Raw genomic sequence first — 19,088 nt, 5'->3', positions numbered from 1 at the left:
GTGGGAAGTTGAATCCGTATCTGGTGTTGAAACTGTCCTGTCAGTCACAGCTTCTTAGCATTAAGCTTTCTGTTATAAGTTGTGTAAGGCATGCATAAATTTTTGAGACGGCATAATTCAAAAAATTACATAAAAAAAGAGAAGAATATAAAAACATCTCAATCTTGAGATTGAAAAGTATTTAACTTTGTGTGTGTAATGATGGAAGTATTCTCTCCTTGTACCTTACATGCAAACTCAGGGCTATTAATCCGTGCAGTCTGCTAATGATATGTTTTGAATGTTTCATTTGTGTTTTTCACTATGGAAATTTACACTTCAGCATTTAGTCATAGAGGCTATTTTCTGTACTGCCTTAGTCAAAATATTGATTTGCATTTAGGTAGCATGACTGAGAACCTTGCATAATGTATTCACAGTGCCACTGTTAAACTCCTATTCCTTTGCATGTTCTTTTAAATTTGTTCATGTTTACATTTGTAATATAGTCAGTTTTAGAGTAACAATCAAAATAATTGTGTCCTCCAAGATGCATATTGAAAAACAAGTTTGTGCTAATTTAGTGTGGGTGGAAGTAAATATATAAACAGCCTATAAACTAAAAAGCCTGAACTGGACATTTGTGCTAAAAAAAACAACTATGTTTTAAACTGAGCTAACAATTAATTTTGTTAACTAAATGTAAAATTTTACATTTTAATGGAATGTGATCTAATTAATTTACTTACTTTTATTTACCAAGTATATTTATAAATTTCAGTGGCATTTTACTTTTATCGCTTCATGTTTATGAGGGCCAAGAATAATTGTTTTGAGTGTAGTAGCTAGCTTACTAATAAGAGACTAGAAACTGAGGACGTACAGTACAACTCCATATCTTAAAAATCACATTCTTTGTTGCGCCATCCATTAGTTTGCACTAAAGCTTATGTGTGTTACACGTGTCTGGAGTATGCAAGTCCTTAATCCAGTCGTTGATTATTTCCATTATTTCCGAAATGTTTGTGAATATTCCAGTGTGGATACGTGTTGTATTACTTATAATACAGAGGGATATGTAGAGTCTGTTAAGTTTCAACTTGGAGAGATAAAAAAGCAGACACACCAAAAGGAAAGTAAGGAGGTAAGCCTTGTTTTAAGATTTCCACAAGGTTAGAGATAGGCAGATATGCGTTACAATAAATGTCAAGTCTCCTAAAAACAACTCTGCTTTTTTTAAAAAAAAAAAAGTATGGGTTGTGAATTTTAAATTATGAAATGTTTCTATTCATATATCAAGTAAAAACAAAGAAAAGGAAAGAAAAACACAACTCGGCTGAAAACAGCCTGCAGTGATATTGTCAAGAATCACAGTTTATAAATCAGACACAGGCATTACTAACAGAGAAAGCAAACGTATTTACACGTGTAGTATATCAAAAAAAGAAGCCAGTTATTTAAAAGAGAAGCACAAAATGTGTACGTGTCTATCAACAAGGTGATAAGAGCAGCCTTGGGAATGCTGAACTGATGATTGTATTTGTCATTGTGTCATTTGTTTTCCTCCCACTTTTCCCTATAAAATTGACCTGCTGCTGTGCTTCATCATGTTCTGAGACAGTGGTAAGAGTAGAGAAGATCTTGATTTGTTGAAAAGAAAAATTAAACAATCTGTACATTAGTGACAACCATGCAACCACAAAAATAGAAATGCACTTTGTTCTCTGAAACAATTCAACTTTGATCAGAGGTCAGTTAAAAAAATTGAACTTTTCACTAGGCTAGAGTCTAAAGCACTGAGGCAACTGTGTGATTTTCAGCGGACATTTACTGACATGAATAGCTTATTAACATTTTTATACCTCAATGATACCAAAAATCATGATTGTTGCTATTTAATCATTTTCTATGCTTATGTTAGGTCAACAAATTTTTGGTGTCTGTAATAAATGGAAATATGGCTTCTTTTTGTAAATTGCAGTTTGACAATTACCTGTATATAAAAAAAAAATGCAGCCAATTCAAGACAAAACCATTTAGTTTATGGCAAATACAGAAGCGTTTCAAAAAAAGTGATGGGAGAGTGTCAGTCCTTTTTTATAGGCGAGTCAAACGGTATAAAAACTGGTCACCATTCAGCTGCCTGGCTTCACTGTTTCACTGCAACACAATTGTTGGTTGAAATAACAAAGCATCTTCTGCTTCTTTGTCACGAATCAACATTATATGACATATATGACATTATTTGACTATCCTACAGAGATTGTTTCAACTATATTAAAGTCAAAAGACAAATCCCAGTCAGTCAGCGTGCATAGCGTCTCTTGAATTTGGCAAAAGTAAGTATTCCCAAACTTTTCACATTGGAGGAACAGTCCCCGCTGTCATTATATTGTCAGCAGGGACTTTGTTGTTGTTATCATTCAGAATGGCATGGATTGAGAAGAGAAAAATTGTTGAATTTATCTCAATTTGCACACTGAGGATGAGAGACCAGTGGGTCCCAGAGGATGACTGGCAAAAGAGGTTGAAGGTGTCGTGATTCACATCTCTGTGTCAGCCACGGGGGTCTGGGTGGCAGAGTGTCCATTGGTAGTGGGAGTAGCGTTGGTCCCATTTTCTGGAGGAGACTCCCCATTGACAGTGGGCTTATCAACTTGCTCCTGGGGCAGGGGTGCAACAGACACCAGTGTATTGGCCTGGTTCTCCTCATCAACCTGAAAAGACTCGGCCTAAGAGAGAGCACAGAACCAAGACTTCATTTCATAACTTATTCTGGATTAGAAGAGCTTTAACACAGGCCAGCTACATTTTAACATACAAGCCACATGGTGTGTAATTGAAAATCGATTTGTTTTTGTGGGAGTTGTTTAAATAAGCACACTCTCAGTTAATGTCTTAGGGTGTGTGCTTTTTCCTTGCAGTTTCCACACATACTTGCTTTATTATTTTTCTTGGCAAAAACAAAGTTTGAAAGTGCGAGGTTTTTACTCTGTCAGTGAGAAGTTTGTGGCCATGACTGATTCTCACAACAGATCTTGATTAAAAAAGCTGTTACACCAGCAATCACATGGATGTACCACCATACGTAATGTACGTGATGTTCTTTAGACAAAAAATTAAACCATCTGTATCCCCCAGGCAAGAGGCTGAAGCAGAAACAAGAGAAAGCACCACCTTAGCTTGCTTACTCTATTAAGTCAGGAATTGACTGTAAGATAATAACACATGTGATCTCAGATCCATATGTACTGTTTTTTTCTGGAAAATTTACAGTCACTGTGTACTTTGGTTAGATCAGGTCAAAGGTTAATTTCAGCTATTTACTCTTAAAAAAACAACCCAGAAGGTCGGTATAACTGTTATAATTTACTTCATTGCTGCTTTTAAAACACAGCACCCACAGTGGCCATCATGTGAAAAGCAACTATTAAAAATAAGGGATTTTTGGCAATAAATCTACCCACCAGTCTGACTCCTTTTGAGTTCTTGCGGTGCATCTTGAGGTAATAACCAGCTACCAGCAGTGCAGCCAGCAACAGGCCAGTCAGCAACAAGGAAACCAGTACCAACTTTGAGTTCTTTCCCCAGCGAGGAACAGCCTCCTTCACATCAGTCTGATTATAAAAATGTGTACAAAGTAACATTAGTTGAGTGTTCAGTCATAATTACAGCACTTGTAGAAAACCAGAAAAAAAGATCACTATAGAAACTGAAATGGGCCCCATGAAGGAGTTATGTTTTTAATACCTATATTTTTTTACTTGGAGAAAAAGATCTTCATTATCCAGTGACCGTGCCTTGAGAGACTTTGGGGGAAAACAGCTCCACTCTTTCTGGAAATGTATGCATAGTTGCTGCAATATATTTCCTGGCTTCAAAGCAGTGTCAAAAAAGATGCCAGTAAGCAGATAGACAGCATAATGAAAAATGAAATGTGTCAGAAAGAGGGAATTGCTTATAAGGTTGTTCAGTATATGTTGGAACAGGGAGGGAACTGTAGAGTATGACAAATGCAGTGAAACAGATGGGTGTAACAGGCACACCCATAACCAAATATTGTTCCCTAGGTATTAGAAAAAAATGTTTTGCTGCTGACAAGTGGATTGTTTGTGGGGTTTGACACCAAGTGTCAGCCTGATGCCTTTGAAAAAGTCTCCAAACTCTTTTCGTATTTCGTATTTTTCCCATGAGTAGCTTCCTGTCGAGTTTGATTATGAGTCAACTTTTAGTGGCTCTTTGGTGCCCTCGTGCTATTGCATAGGTTTGAATCTTTATCTATCCGTAACAGATAAAGTGACATTATGACACAAAGACAAAAACAAAAGGTAATTGGCACTGAAACTACATCCAAATTATATGACTATGCTGACACTTGTGCAATATAGTGCACTAGGTGGGACTTTACCTTGTCTTTTATGTTGTCGTTGTTGAACTTGTTAGCCATGCCTGTAACATCATCTGTAAATACACAAATGTTGGTGTTTTTACTGTCACAAGGTAGACATAACCAGAGGGTGCTATATTGTTGGACAAGATCATTTTTGCTTTAAAAATTTATTGGTGATTTTTAATGTTTAAGGCAATAAAGAAGATGACATTAATGCAGATTTTGCAGGAATTATAACTCCTGCCAGCCAAAACATAAAAAGCTTATTATAGGCTTCAACACTGAATATCAAATTTCAAACTGAACTTATTAAAATATTGGTACTGACCTTCAACATATTTCCCAGACACAAGGATTTCATCGGAGTTGTTTTCCTGATAGATCTCTAGTTTACAGTCCTCACTACACAGCTCTTGTAGAACGCTTTGAATTTTCACTTTAGATTCCTCCTACAAACAAGACAACAAATAAAAGGTAATTAGCACTGAAACGGTTTTCACATGTCAAAATCTAGAATAAACGTGAAATTCATTGCTAATACCAAATCATTAGCTCCCTTCAAAATCACAGCTCCAAACCTTCAGTATCACCTTTAATCTTTCTCTCATTCCCTAATCCCTTCACGCTCAGTTTCATTTCTCTTTGTCTTTAATCCAGTCAGGGCTATCACAATTCTGTGTGCTACCTTTTCATGTAATCTGATCCAAACAACAGACTCTACCACACCGTAGCAGCCCTTTATCTCAGTTCAAAAAGGAACAGATGGCAGGACACAGTAACAGACAGCCAGGGAATGTGCACGCTTATCTGATAATTCAATTTTTATTTCAGTTTCCCTGCAGTGGCACCAGAATGGTTCAGTTCCATAAATGAATGCACTGCACTAGATAAGCCTTTCAATTACATATTTAGCTGGATAGCCAAGACCTTATTTTGCAGGTCCATCACTGTGTTATATGCAGTGTCTCATATCAGGAACTTCGCATGCCATTACTGAAATACTTTACTCTTTAAATAACGCAAGGGTAAACGCCTATATACCCTACTCTGTTTCAGTCCCTCCCTGTGAGCAAGGTTTACTCTCTGATCTGAAGCACGGTTCATTTCAGATCTCAGTTTCATCCTGTTTATAACCATAGCAGCATAAACTGTACTGCTCAGTTGTGATAAACTTTACATGAACCATTGTTGTTGTTTAATTTGCTCTAGATTAGAGCAAAATTGTTCCTCTGAAATGACAGTGAAAAACAGAAATCCTTGGTAAATGTCTTTGACTGGTGGCACAAGAACCCCCGATGTTATTCTGCTGGTTACAGTATATTCTACAAGGCATTTGCTGCTCAGGCTACATGAGAGCTGTAGCTAACTGAAACCATATCTAGTGAGTTCAGACCTCCACATAGCTTTGTAGACCTCAAAGCTGTTATGCTTAGACACTGGAGAATGTATACTTCTAAACACAAACACACCCACACACACACCCACAGTACTGCCTGAGGTCTCTTTACATTATTCATTTTACAGTAGCGGTGAGCTTCCCATCATGCTCCCACTCCCTCTGCACTCATAGCACCATACATCCCCTGGATTACATACAGCAGAAATATTTTTGGACATTTCCTGGGCAGCGTTTTTCTCTAGCTTCACTGAGATGTAACAGTTACTGCCTTCAAAATGAGGAAAAATTTCCTGCTGAGCTCATGTTCGCCTGATTGCCAGTGGGAATGGCAACTAAACCAATCCGGGGAATATTTTTCTCTCTAGTGCAGTTGTTTGTTTGTGTGAGCACAGGATGAAATGTATGCAGGAATATTTTAAGATTCTTTGTTTTACTCTCGGCTATTTCCGTCTTATTACCTGTATGATTTTGTATATTTTTCTTCCTGCTACGTCTTCCAAACATTTTCATTGTACACCGAATATGAGAATAAGAAACAGAACTTACACAGTTGGAGGATGCCTTGAGTTTCAGACTGACAGCACTTCTGTCTTCGATAACCTCTTTGCTCACGCATCTGACATCATCCTTTGGCACCGGCTGTAAAAAGAGAGAAACCAAAACTCTTAACCTTGATGTGCCCTTCTTACCATTAACTGCAGCATGGCACCAGCCCAATGTAGCCAGTTCCTCTAACCAGTGTTTATACACAGAATTCGATTTAGTGTTGAATTCCTTTGTTGCCCTTTCTAATAATTGTATCATACTTTGATCCTACGTAAAACAATCATCTTAATTCCTATGGCACATTCAAAAACACAATATCTGTAAGTTATTTAAATTAAATCCACTAAACATGAAACAATATGAAACACATAAACAATGGAAATTTACAAAATAGAATAGAATTAAATTTAACTTCATACAATGCAATAAGGAATTCAATATCTTACGCATGTTGGGTGTCCTGTCATCTCTCTGTTTTTAGGTTAATGTCATTCAAGTGCCTAAAAAGTGAAGTATTAATGCGCTCCTCTGCTAAGCTACTTTTTAAGCTACTTAAAAACATCCTTTTTTTAATGATTAAACTGTTATTGATTTTCTATCATTTGCTGATTTCCCTTACACCGAGTCCAAATAACATTATGTCTTAATTGCAAACATGTTTGATGCTCCCAGAACAAGGAAAAAAAATCTAAGTCACACTTTTAGGATTGAGCTCAAATATTCAGAGATGAAAATTTGTATCAGTTTTTGCTGCAGGGATGACATTTTTGAGTTGATGAACAAATGCAAAGGAAATGTATTTTGTATGAAATCCATCCTTATTTTCTTATGCAAAATCAGCTACCACTAATCCTTTTTCCACATCAGGAATCGTTTGCAAATAACGTCACGCCTGAGTATAATTTGCAACATTTGAAAATTTGATGTAAAACCAGGTGTCCCTCAATGTTCTATGCTTATGCAGCTATATGTTATTCTAAAGTGAGTATTTAAAGTAGACGTCTTCAAATAAGAAGTAAAATGATTTGTTTTGTCCTTTTTTTTTTGTTTTAAATCACATTTACTTGTTTCTATTCAACAACATGCTTTTCTCGGTCTACTCTTCCAGATAAACTTCAAACTAGCAACATTGCGTTATGTTATGACAGCCTGTGCAGTCTTACCTTTGGTTTATTGTTAGGTCCGTCACCTCTTGAAGGTGCTGGAGTATCTGATTCCAGAATTTCCGTGTGTACCACAAATTCTGTTGCACCAAATGCCTTCTGTGTAGCTTCAGTTTGACTGTAATCATTGTCTCCCGGCATCTGTGTAGTTGTAGCTGCTGTAGCCGCTTGAGTTCCTTGTTTATCAGTAGGATATACCAACTTTTGACCTTGTGAATCATCGTTTGCTGAAAATATAATTCAGTTGACATGGTTAATATGGTAAATAGCCATACAATACACACAGTTTCGATTCCAGGCGTTTGCGTAAAAAAGGTGGCAATTTACTTATTATTGAGTATTGCAGTTTGGTTTGAAGTGTGTGTAGACAAATGAGTGGGCTATGGTTTTAGAAAATTGCGTGAGGTTTTATGCAGTTCATTCTGAAAAATGATGACATTATTTCAGCTACAGCAATCCATTCAGCCCAGGGGCTTAGGTACACTTTAAATGAACTCTATTAAGTATGTGTCTGTTCGTAGGGACACTGCAGCCCTGTGTTTACAGGTCTAAGATTTTACATTTGTTCTGATAATACCTGTATTCATATAAGAATTGTCAGGACAACTTGGTATTCTTTTGCGTAGATTGTGACTCAAATAAAGTACTCTGTTCTTTCTTCACATAAGTGAGTCCATTTGTCACACACACAAATAAATCTGTACAACAAACCTCAATAAAAGGTATTATTATTATGTAATGTATAGTGTTTCTTACCAGGAAATTGTGATGGCTTTGGGACCATGTCTCCACGTACTATCGACGATCCCACAGCCGCCGCTGTTTCTTGTTTCATAGGTGCATCTGTCTGCGCCATGACTCCTGCTGTTAAATCAGAATGTATGTTAAGTATAGGAAAGAATCTTTCAAGGGTTTGTTTTGCATTCAGTTACACGGAAGAAACATGACTTATTGAGTCAGTTGTCCATCATTTTAATTTACCTATGCAGGTGTGATAAGAAAGTAGGTCAGAGCTGTTACCTCTGGTGGCAAATTTAGCCATCGGAGGTAACAGCTTGTAGCATGGATGGAGAATGGTTTTTAAAAGTGTGCTAGCTTAATGTCAGTTATTATCTTAATGCCTGGACTCGATGAGAGCTCTTCAGTGTTCTCACAGTATTATTTCTTCATGTCCCTCGAGGCCTCTGGAGTGATGGAAGATTAGGTAACAGATCGTAGTGCAGTAAATAACTAAAGTCTCAGATCCACGGATCACATCACAAAGTCATTTACTCTGAAATACAATCTTTTTCGCTTCAAGGTTTTAAAAAAGATCCTACGTTTGCAGTCACTTATTTTTGTTTAGACACAAATGGAATGTACAAAATAGTTTCCTGAACTGTATTAATTTGGGTTTCTATCAACCTGTTAAATGCCCTGACTGAATGTGCTGCTGAAAGACACCAGGCAGTGATGCCACAGCTTTTTCCAAATTATAGAATTATGTAATAGGTTACGGCACAGTTGTTCATTTTTCAGGAGACGTGTGACTTTAGGAAAAACATCTTTGATTAATTTCAAAACCTGTAATAACCTGGATTGCTCTAAAGACACATTTGATTTTTGTGTTCGTTTGCTGCTATGCTGCTGCACTCTGCAGTCACTGACTCGAGCTCTTTATTGTGTTTTTGTTAGGGGTAGGATCTAAAAGTCCATACAGGGTACGCAGTGTTCATTCTATTTTACCCAGCTCTCCCTCTCTCTGTCTAACAACAACAGCATTACCTCACACTCAAAACATTCCCATAATACCGTTCTTCTGCAGATCTCATTACTTCTACACTCTTACTAAGTCATTCCTTATTGTCCCATATTAAGTTTGTGATTGATTTCAGGTTTCAGGTTTGCAGTTGCTCTGTACTGCCCCCTCTTGACCTACATTGACTTCATTTTTGTTTGTGCATACTGTATACAGCTGTTACACATTACGTAGATGAACATTAGATTTCTGTGTAAATTTAAGCTGACATTTTACAGCAAACAAAAATTATAAATGGTATATTTAATGCTTACCAATTAGTTGAATTCCTAGTATGGACATATATTCATATTGTAGTTTTCTATTCTTATATAACTCACAGCACCTTACACTACAAGGCACTTTTAACTTTTACATAAATAGTCATACAGTTTTTACTTTCTGTTCATTAAGCCAGAGTAGGAAACTACTTTTGTACTTGGATACTTTGGCATGGAGAGCATACAAACTCTCTCCACAGACAATATTTAACAATAGAAGGTCACTAGAAAAAGTTGCATTTCCTGCAAAAATGCAGTGTAGTGGAATCTACGGTGGCCCTGAAGTGCAAATCACACCAACAAATTGCTAAACACAACAACAAAATTGAGAGGCCCTGATTTGTTGGTGTGATTTGCACTTCAGGGCCACCGTAGGAATCTGCTGTAAACAGTTGAAGAAGCAGAACTTTCTGCTGAAAAGAGGTGAAGAAGTGGAATTTGTGCTGAAAAGCGGTGAAAAAGCTGAACTTTCTGCTAAAAAGAGGTGAAAAAAACTTACTGCATTCACACAATAAACTATTTAAAAATCACTGGCATCTTTGTGCCATGCTGTTTTCTAATACTTAGGACCCATTACCAAATGCTGTACTTCCTCCTGGGCTTTTGCAGCAACAACCTTCAGTCGCTCTTTGTTTGGGAGTCACGCTTCCCTCCACTTTTTCTTTGATGAATGAAAAACATCTTCTTTTGGGCTGAGATCAGGTGACTGATTTGACCATTGAAGAATATCTCTTTTCATTGCCTCGAGAAACTCTTGCTTTGCTTTTGCTGTCATTTTGGCTCGTCATCCATTTACACTGTGAAATGCTGCCTGATCAGTTTTGCAGGATTTGGCTGAATCTGAGCAGAGTGTATATCCCTGTACACTCGATCAGCAGTCACATCATCAGTAATCAGTTTATTAGCACAGTTCCACATGCCCGTGCTATAACATTGCCTCCACCGTGTTTGATAGATGATGTGGTAATCTTCGGATTACATGCTGTTCCTTACCCTCTCAATACTTTTCTCTTCCCATCATTTCTGGTAAAAGTTGATCTTGGTTTTTCAGAACTGTGCAGCCTCTTTTAAATTTAGACAAATTCTAATCTTGCCTTCATATTTCTGACATGTATCCTTCTCCAAATACTTATAGACCTAATTGTAGTTTAGACTAAATATTGTTGGAACATTTGAATAACCTACACAAGATGTGATTTATTATTTATTTTATTTTCAATATTTTTCTCACATTCTAATTTTTATTGGTTGTTGTGTCATAACTCATCTTTTTTTTCAGGTTGCTTCAGCTTTTCTTGGAGTCATCTCTCTGTCACAAGCTGGGGTCTTCATATATGGGACACATGTGTTTACACACTGGTGACACTGTGACACATTTCCACCAACTTCATAACCCATTGTGACACGCAGGTGCCACAAGTCTAGTGTAAACATTGTGTGTGCTTATAGCTAACAGGTGGGATGGTAATCTCTAAGGAGTTCCTTTGGCATGATTAGTGTCAGCAACTGTCTATTGCAGCTGTCATGTGAGATCTGTTTTGCACTTTGTCATTGTTTTTAATTGCTTTAGAAAACACATAACAGTTAGTGATCTTTTCTGCATCTACATAAAAATTAACAGTAAATTTATCATGTGAAAGTTGCAAATATGAATCCTCTGTTTGACTTCACTCTGTATCTCTAGTTTACTTTCAGAGCAGGGACCATCTTCCCTTGTTAAACCTGTCTTTGAGATCCTTTTCCAGCCTGCGGCCTACAGCTGCCCTCCCTCCAGTCCCTCCATGTCTGGGTGGTCTGTCTGTTTATTTTAATGGAAAGGAGGAGGTTTAGTATGGGTGAGATGGTAAGGCATAAATTAGGTTTTCTCATACAAACGTGACATACAGGCTAAAGCTGAAATGTGTTGTTTCAGCTCTGAGGTCATTTTCTGTACTGCATTGACAATTAAAACCCAGTCAATTGTGCTGTAAAACAAAAGTCTAAAGATGTACACTGTGGCTGATTGCTATGTTTAGTCCTCCGTAACAGTCTGGCCTTTGAAGCAGACTCTGCTGGACGCTGGGGATATGTTGTGGTGAATGAAAACGATAACATTAGCAATATTTTAACATATTTGCTGGATAAAATTCAACTATAATAATGAAGCAAGACCATCTCAAGCACATGTTTATAATTGGCTGCAACACTTTTATAAAGCAAAACATGCGTGTTTTAGCTTGAGGCGAAATAACACAGGGCCTTCTGCAACTCTGCCAACATTGCCAGTAAATCCTGTCCAGCTCTCTGACCAGCCATCACTCATTACACGCAAACATGTTTTCCTGACAGACCAGAAACCAGATGGAATGAAACCTCTGCAATATAATTACCTCTTATGATCAACATTTACAAAAACATTTGGATCTGAATTTGATCGCATTGTTTTTACCTAACAGTGCTGCTTTTTTGGTAGATTCTTTTTACACTTGCCGTCTGCTTTGGTTATTGGTTTAGAGGCAAGTCTGTTATTTAAAGGTAGATTGTAGCCTTGGCCTTTGTGCTGTAATCGATACAGTGGTGTTATATCCGTATTTTAACAGATTTTCTAACAGCATGACCTTTGAACTCACCACCACCTCACCTCTCTTTACCTTTCTTACATTCATTTAAACTACAACTAAATTGGACTTTTAACTGGGTTTACTGAATTCTTATGGTATGGTATGTTTTTTGTCTTTCTGTGTTTAATGTCTAGAAAGGTCAAGATATCAGTCATCAGCCGTGGGTCTAGCTATCACTGCACAAACAAGGCAACTGTAACTGTTGTAATAAACTTAGATTCCATATGTTATTTAGCATAGGCCCTGACTTCATTGCCCTCTTAAAGATTTTCCCATCAGATTGCTCTGAGTAAAGTCTGCAGTCTGGATATGCTAACGCACACCCCCCATCTCTTGGGACTCTGGATGAAGGAATGTGGCAGGCTTTGGAAGGAGACGAGCCCTCGGTTCCACGCCCTGCTCCCTCCCAACCCTCTGTCTCTCTTCACCCTCTCCCAGTCACGCACAGCTAATCCCAGGCATCCAGCGAGATGAGATTTAACTTCAACCTTCACACCTCCCACAGCATAACATTGCGTAAAGCAGTTTAATTTCTTTCATGATGTTCCAGAAAGTTTGCAAAGATTGCGTCATGGTGTACTGTACATAGGGTGACCAGATGTGTGACCCAAAGACTTTCCCCCCCCACTTTCCTCCCACATTGTGAGACTGAGTCCCGCATTTTGATTGTTTCTAGTTAAGCCAAGGTTCAAAAAGAGACGCGCTGATTAAGGCATGTTATTGGTACTGAAATTCCTAAATGGTCACAAGCAGACAAAAGAAATGTAACAAATGTTGCAACAGAAAAAAGGGAATAATGAAATAATACAAATAATATTGGATATGACTATAAAAAAAAAGTATTTTAATTTTCTTTTTATTGTACTTATTTTACGAGGGAGCTGCAAACACTTTGATTTGGCAGATTTTTTTTTCATTGATGACCTTCCTGATGCATCGTTCAAGGGATCTGTTCTTCTGTATTGACAGGTTTTCATGTAAATTGTCAAAATGCACCCATGTAACTGCAACCACTCTGCATGCTTCACTGTATGTATATGTGAAGCATGAGCCAGCTGTTAGATGCTTTCAGTGATCTAGCTTTACAAGCCTTTGGCCTCCGGTCCCACCCTGGCTTCCATAAAGTCCTGTGATACATGATCACGAGGGGAGAAAATATAGCATTGTGTGCCCGTGACCTCTGGCCTCTGCCTGCTTCTACTGATGAGAACCCTGTAACGTGTAATTGGGCTTAGTGAGGTGATAATGGTCTACACACATCAGTTAACCACCATGTTAAAGTCCCAGTGACCGAAGCTCCACTAGCCCACGCTGCCACAAAACATTTCAATAGCTTTAATTCACAGTTTGTTTGTTTTTTTTATGGGAAACCAAAAAAATATGTTTGTATATATGTATAGAAATGTGTTGTTTTTGATGCTAAACGCCAACACCCTCAACACACACACTGTAAACACTCAAAAATCACAATCATACTATATATACTTGAAATAGGCTCTTGTCAGCAGGACAGGGATGTCTTGTGCAGTGGTGAGTGAATGGAAGCTGTGGAACAGAGTAGCAGGATAGATCCATAATGAATGCCATAACATCCCACATGCTGTTTGATCAGCACTGCGTCAACAGCATGCAATGTATAAACATATAAATTAGTTGCAAAACCAAAATCTTTTATGGAGTAATATTCAAAAAAGACTTTAAAAACAAAATTCTGCAGGCATTCTACAATTCTACACATATTTGAATCGCTGCAGTATAGTATAAAAGAATCCCTAAAATAATTTCTTTTTAAAATAATTAATGCCCAAACTTGGAAGAAAGCTTATTTTACGGCCATTAAGTGGAATTTGTCTTCATCTGAGTCTATCTCGATTTCAGGCAGGATTACAGAATGACAAAAACAGCATTCATTGATGTATTCATAGTGTTGTTTTCTTAAGGGATGTTTTCATAATTTAGTATCAGAGTTTGTTAAGCATACACTATGGAATGTGACATTGGAGCAGAGTCCCGTAGGGTTAAACATGCTCTGCAACTCTACCCTCTTTGAAACAACAGTCTGTTGACCCCTACTATCTTGACCCTCCCCACCCCCTACTGCACCCTCTCTGCACCCCCTACTCTGTCATTTCTGTCACGCCAATTAATAGCAGAAGCCAGGCCATTCTTCTCTCATGGCAGCAAACCAACTGAATCTCATGGTTTCAATCAGGCCGGTGAAGCAGAATCTACCTCACCCAATGCTGCCCAGCTGTAACATTCACCCAGCCCAACCCTGAAGCCACTGCAGCTTCTTATCAAGAGTGTGATGCCTGTTTCTAGGGACCACAATCAGGAAACATGACATCTGTTTTCAATTGCAAGCAATATATCACTCCCCAACCCCTCTCACAGACTCACACACCCACAGTCACTCTCTCAGTTGCCCGCTAAAGTTTCACTGCCTAGTGCGTTTATGAAATGAGCCTGTCTGGATTGAGTGTGTGCAGGTAGATCCTGTTACAGTCAAAGCTGAGGATCAGTTGATATAAGGCTTTACGTGGATTTTGTCCAGAACAAATTTAAGATTATACCTGTTGAAAATCGACGGGAATTATCATAGCTAGCACACGTTTCTGGGTGGTACTGAATAAAAATCATCTTAATGCATCAAGAAGTTGAACTAACTGCACTTATTCAATGCCCACAGATTCATTCTCTGTATCTGAAACACTGACGTTATAAACCTGGGCACTGTAGGGGGAAAAATCCCACTGCCAGGGCCAGATGGATGAGGTACTCCTCCACACTTCCTTGTAAACTTTTAGTTTTACAGCAAAAAAGTCAACTGGAGACTAATAAACACAGATGCTTACAGCAACATTTCATAACACTTTCATTAATCTATATTCATATAATTAACATCAGCTTTCCCAGCCATAACATGGACACTTATCACTTACACATACTCAGATATGGTGTGACGTTGAACTAGAATTCTTGTTTAATTAATATTAACCTTGGTCATTTATAGGAATATCTTTGCTTGACTAATTATCAGTATTTCAGTTGTACCACAACATATATAATGAATATCTTGAAGTTGAATCTTAAAGTCTTCTCTTTTTAATGCACTCCAATAAAAGTAACAGTTAGAATGTTAATATTTATTAACTCCAAGGATAACACAATGAACTCATTCCATCCATCCATTTTCTTAATCATTTATGCACCTCAGGGTTACGGGGAGCTGGAGATGATCTCAGCTGTCATTCTGTGAGAGGCCAGTGTACCTTGGACAGTTGGCTAGCCTATCGTTATCACAGAGAAATTACCAATCACTTACACTCACATTCACATCCATAGCCAATTTAGAATCAGCAGTTAACCTGTGAACTCTGGGAAAAAGTTGGGAGTACTTGGAGAGACCCCACCCTCAGTTTCACTCATAATGAGAGAACACCAGACATGCAGGGGAAACATGAAAGTGCCACAAAGAAAGGCCCCAGCCTTGATTTAAACCCAGGACCTTCTGGCTGTGAAGGAAATAGAGTATGTACATGAAATATATTTGTAGTTTGTTTATGCAGTGATAATTTTCCTCAGTCCTTGCTTCTCTGGTACTCCCTTTTATGTAATTTGTAGATCAGAGCAAATGCTTGGACCTCCTGGTTGTTTTTATAAAGCCGCATTTTCGGCTATACCATGTGAATGTACATTCACTGTTATTACACACACAGTAAACCCAAAAGTACAAAGGCTGGAAACACTTCAAAGCCAACACTGCTGAGAGGACAGTGGAAAACAGTCTACTCTTATTAGTAATGGATAAAGGAAAACACAATGGCAAGCAAACGAGAATGGTATATATGTTAAGTGCGTGTATGTAGTGTGTGTTTGTGTGTATGTATCAGCATGTTTACTTGTCACCGCTGGCTCACTTGACACTGAGGTTTGAGATATTCTGTGCTGTGTTTCTAAAAATGAAATGAACAATCTGTTGCTGACATTTTTCTAATTCTTTTTGCTACATCTCGGACTTTAGTGATTCTTCAAATCAGCTCACAATGAAGTCAACTTAAACTGTTTCATGAAAAATCAACTCATTGTCTGGGTAACATGCTTGTTCACAACATCTGTATGTCTACTCTCATTTCATCAGAGTTATATAGTAAACCCATCTTAATTTTATATATAGATAACTGCAATGCTCACATCTCCTTGGTTGGAAAGGCAATTCAGGAATAGGGATTGTTGCCTACGTTTATAAACTTGATTCTGTGGTTGAAATATGCTTAAGCTTAAGTGGTCTGTTTTTCATTTGTACTATAAAATCTGTTATCTTCTTTATTGCTATTCATCTTTATTTGGCATGCCCATTTGGCCCAGATACAGTGTCAGATGCTTTGAGCTGCTTTGAATTAGCAATTCTCATCAGAACACTCTTTTTCTTATCCAACTGGAGAATAAGAGTTTGTATCCCTCCAGATCTGAATCGATAGCCCACTGTTGGTTGAAACTATATGGGTGCAGTTTTATTTTGCAAAGCCGATGCAGCTGCCTTCCTTTGCTGATGACCTCAATCCCACAAGTTCTACATGCCATAAACGGGACATAAGGTTTGAATTAAGTCCCCCAGTGTGTGATTCATTTGCAGCCACAACAGAGGGCACTCAAGATGATAGTAAAGCATGAGCCAAAGAGCTTGAACGAGAGCTGTTTTTGTTGTTTTGAACTTTCCTATGCCACTATTGAATCTTAATATACATTTTCTTCTGCGCATATCCTATCTTTTATTTTTGTCTTTTTCTTTTCCTGTCACCAAATGTCTGTTTACTGGTATAAAGTAGGGCTGCCACGATTAGTCGACTAGTCACGATCACGTCGACTATCAAAATCGTCGACGACTGATTTAATAGTCGACCCGCGTCGTTTGAAGCTTTGTAAGATCCCAAAAGACGCAGGAATAAGTAGTAGGATTTAAGAGTGTAATAACGGACTGAAACAGAAGATGGCAGCACTGCATGTACAAGGATGCCAGCGCCGTTAAACCCCGAAGAAGAAGAAGCTGTGTCCCAGAATTCATAGCGCATCCCAGCTCAGTTTCCAACAATGGTGGCAGCTAGTTAGTTTTAATATTACTCTTATTATTCTTTCTGGGTCACAAAATAAACGTTTAACATATTTTCAGGCGAGAATGTAGCTGTGTAAACCTCAAATATCTGCTCAGTTTATCAAGACACATATTTTCAAAAGCGCTCCGACGTTTTCGGAGACGTCTGTTACCCACCAGCTCGATAGCTAGCCGGGGGCAAGGCTCACTAGAGCCCGTGAGAACACCGGACTCTGGGCAAATCGTTTTCAAACCCACCGCCGTCTTTCGCTACTCAGGTTAAACATATACAAATCCCTCAGATAACTTAAAAATTTTATTGTTTGGCTTTTTTTTTAGTATTTTATTTGTTCCTGAGTAAATCGGTTTGGCTGAGATTAAAGTTATAGTTTTTACACAGCTGAATAAACGTCAAGCAGACAACTGATTATCAGAAGTGTGAGATGCTTGAGAATATACTCTGGTGTCCTGTTATATTTTAGATATCAAGGAGTTTATTAAACTTCACCGAAACAATCTGCAAATTTCATTAAAATTTAATAAACTATCATCTTGTCTTTATTTTTAGTTAGCACATACCGTAAACACTTAAAGTTGTAAGCTAATGATAGTTATATAAGAGCAGATGCATGCTGGTGCAATGGATGCATGATCTGATTAGTCTACTAATCGCAAAAATAATCGGTGACTAGTCGACTATCAAAATAATAGTTTGTGGCAGCCTAGTATAAAGCTACAGATAGGAATTCTATTCAAAACTGGTTTCAAATGAATTTAAAACATTTGCCACATTTAAATTTAGCTATTGTAGGAACTAAACTTTAGAATAAGTCCTGCAGTGTGAAAAATATGGTGACATCATCACACAAACATGAGTTCCAACTGTCTGTGGAAGTTGAACATCCTGATATATCCCCGATGGCTCCCCAAATCTGTTGCTACTTCACCACAGCCTTTTTTTGAAATGCACATTAACATGCAAACCCCACACCCTTCTTCCACGCACGCTTCAACTGGCCTCACGTTACAACCAGCTAAATATAAATACACATTTCTCAAAGTCCTTGAAAATCATGGGAACCAGTGCTGTAGAAAAGGAAACATAACACCAGTGGAATGCCCATAAATAGTTCTGTTGTACTGTAGAGTGCAATACAGAAAAACTAACTAGATAATACTTAAAAACTGTTTGGCTGTATACTCAAAAGTTCAAAATAGAGATTTTAACTTGAAATATCAATTCAAACTTCACTGTACCTCCTCATAATTTAAAAAAATCACTCTCTAAAAAAAATCCCTTTGTTTGCCTGGGCAAACTACAAAGTAACCCTTTTCTGAGAAATATGTTGGGGAAAACAAATCTTTATCAACTGCTTTTACAATGTATATAGATCTATTTTATGTTGGAGACAGTTAGGATTCCTGGGAATCAAAGGGTTGTAGGGTTAAAACCTGGATTCAACTCAAAGACCATTCAAACAAACGCTGCTCCACCCCAACCCCACCCTTACAGTTCACTCGAATTCAGCAGATGAGCATGCGATCTTAGAATTTGTATTCTTTGCATTTAGTATTTAGTAACTTACCATTTAAAAATGAAACGATGAGGAGCAAAGCAAAAGGCGGCATTATGCAGGGCCTGTGTGTTCTCTGTGCGGAGGATGCTGCCATTCTTGTCCTGAGCGGACACACGTCCAACGGGTGTGAGTAAAAAGAGAGGGAAAGAAGACGAGAAGCTGGTTGAGCCAAGGCACTTTAGGGTTTCCTCTTACCCAGAGCAGGATGGTGTGGATAAAGCCCCACTTGTGTTCTGTCAGTTTTTATATAGCCACCCCCCTTTCTGCTTCACTAAGGCCCAGCC

The 19,088-nt window shown here is 38.0% G+C and overlaps 1 protein-coding gene across 1 annotated transcript; it reads right to left on the bottom strand.

Annotated features, from left to right (window-relative positions):
- Nucleotides 1-1,335: 1,335 nt before the first annotated feature.
- Nucleotides 1,336-19,029, bottom strand: LOC147331168 (uncharacterized). Its single transcript, XM_086293278.1, has 8 exons — nucleotides 18,814-19,029; nucleotides 8,234-8,341; nucleotides 7,478-7,704; nucleotides 6,315-6,407; nucleotides 4,698-4,818; nucleotides 4,388-4,440; nucleotides 3,447-3,596; nucleotides 1,336-2,711 (listed from the first exon to the last, which is right to left on the bottom strand). Exons 1-8 carry the CDS (start codon nucleotides 18,896-18,898, stop codon nucleotides 2,523-2,525), a joined length of 1,026 nt encoding a protein of 341 aa, XP_086149404.1. The 5' UTR covers nucleotides 18,899-19,029; the 3' UTR covers nucleotides 1,336-2,522.
- Nucleotides 19,030-19,088: the final 59 nt, after the last annotated feature.

The sequence above is a fragment of the Aulonocara sp. 'chitande type north' Nkhata Bay genome, linkage group LG5 (genome assembly GCF_057382095.1).
Source record: "Aulonocara sp. 'chitande type north' Nkhata Bay isolate Kocher_YH1m ecotype deep benthic linkage group LG5, A_spYH_male_GT1.1, whole genome shotgun sequence".
NCBI classification, from domain to species: domain Eukaryota; kingdom Metazoa; phylum Chordata; class Actinopteri; order Cichliformes; family Cichlidae; genus Aulonocara; species Aulonocara sp. 'chitande type north' Nkhata Bay.
The sequence above is the reverse complement of the archived record's forward strand: the minus strand, read 5'-3'. Positions and strand labels throughout refer to the sequence as shown.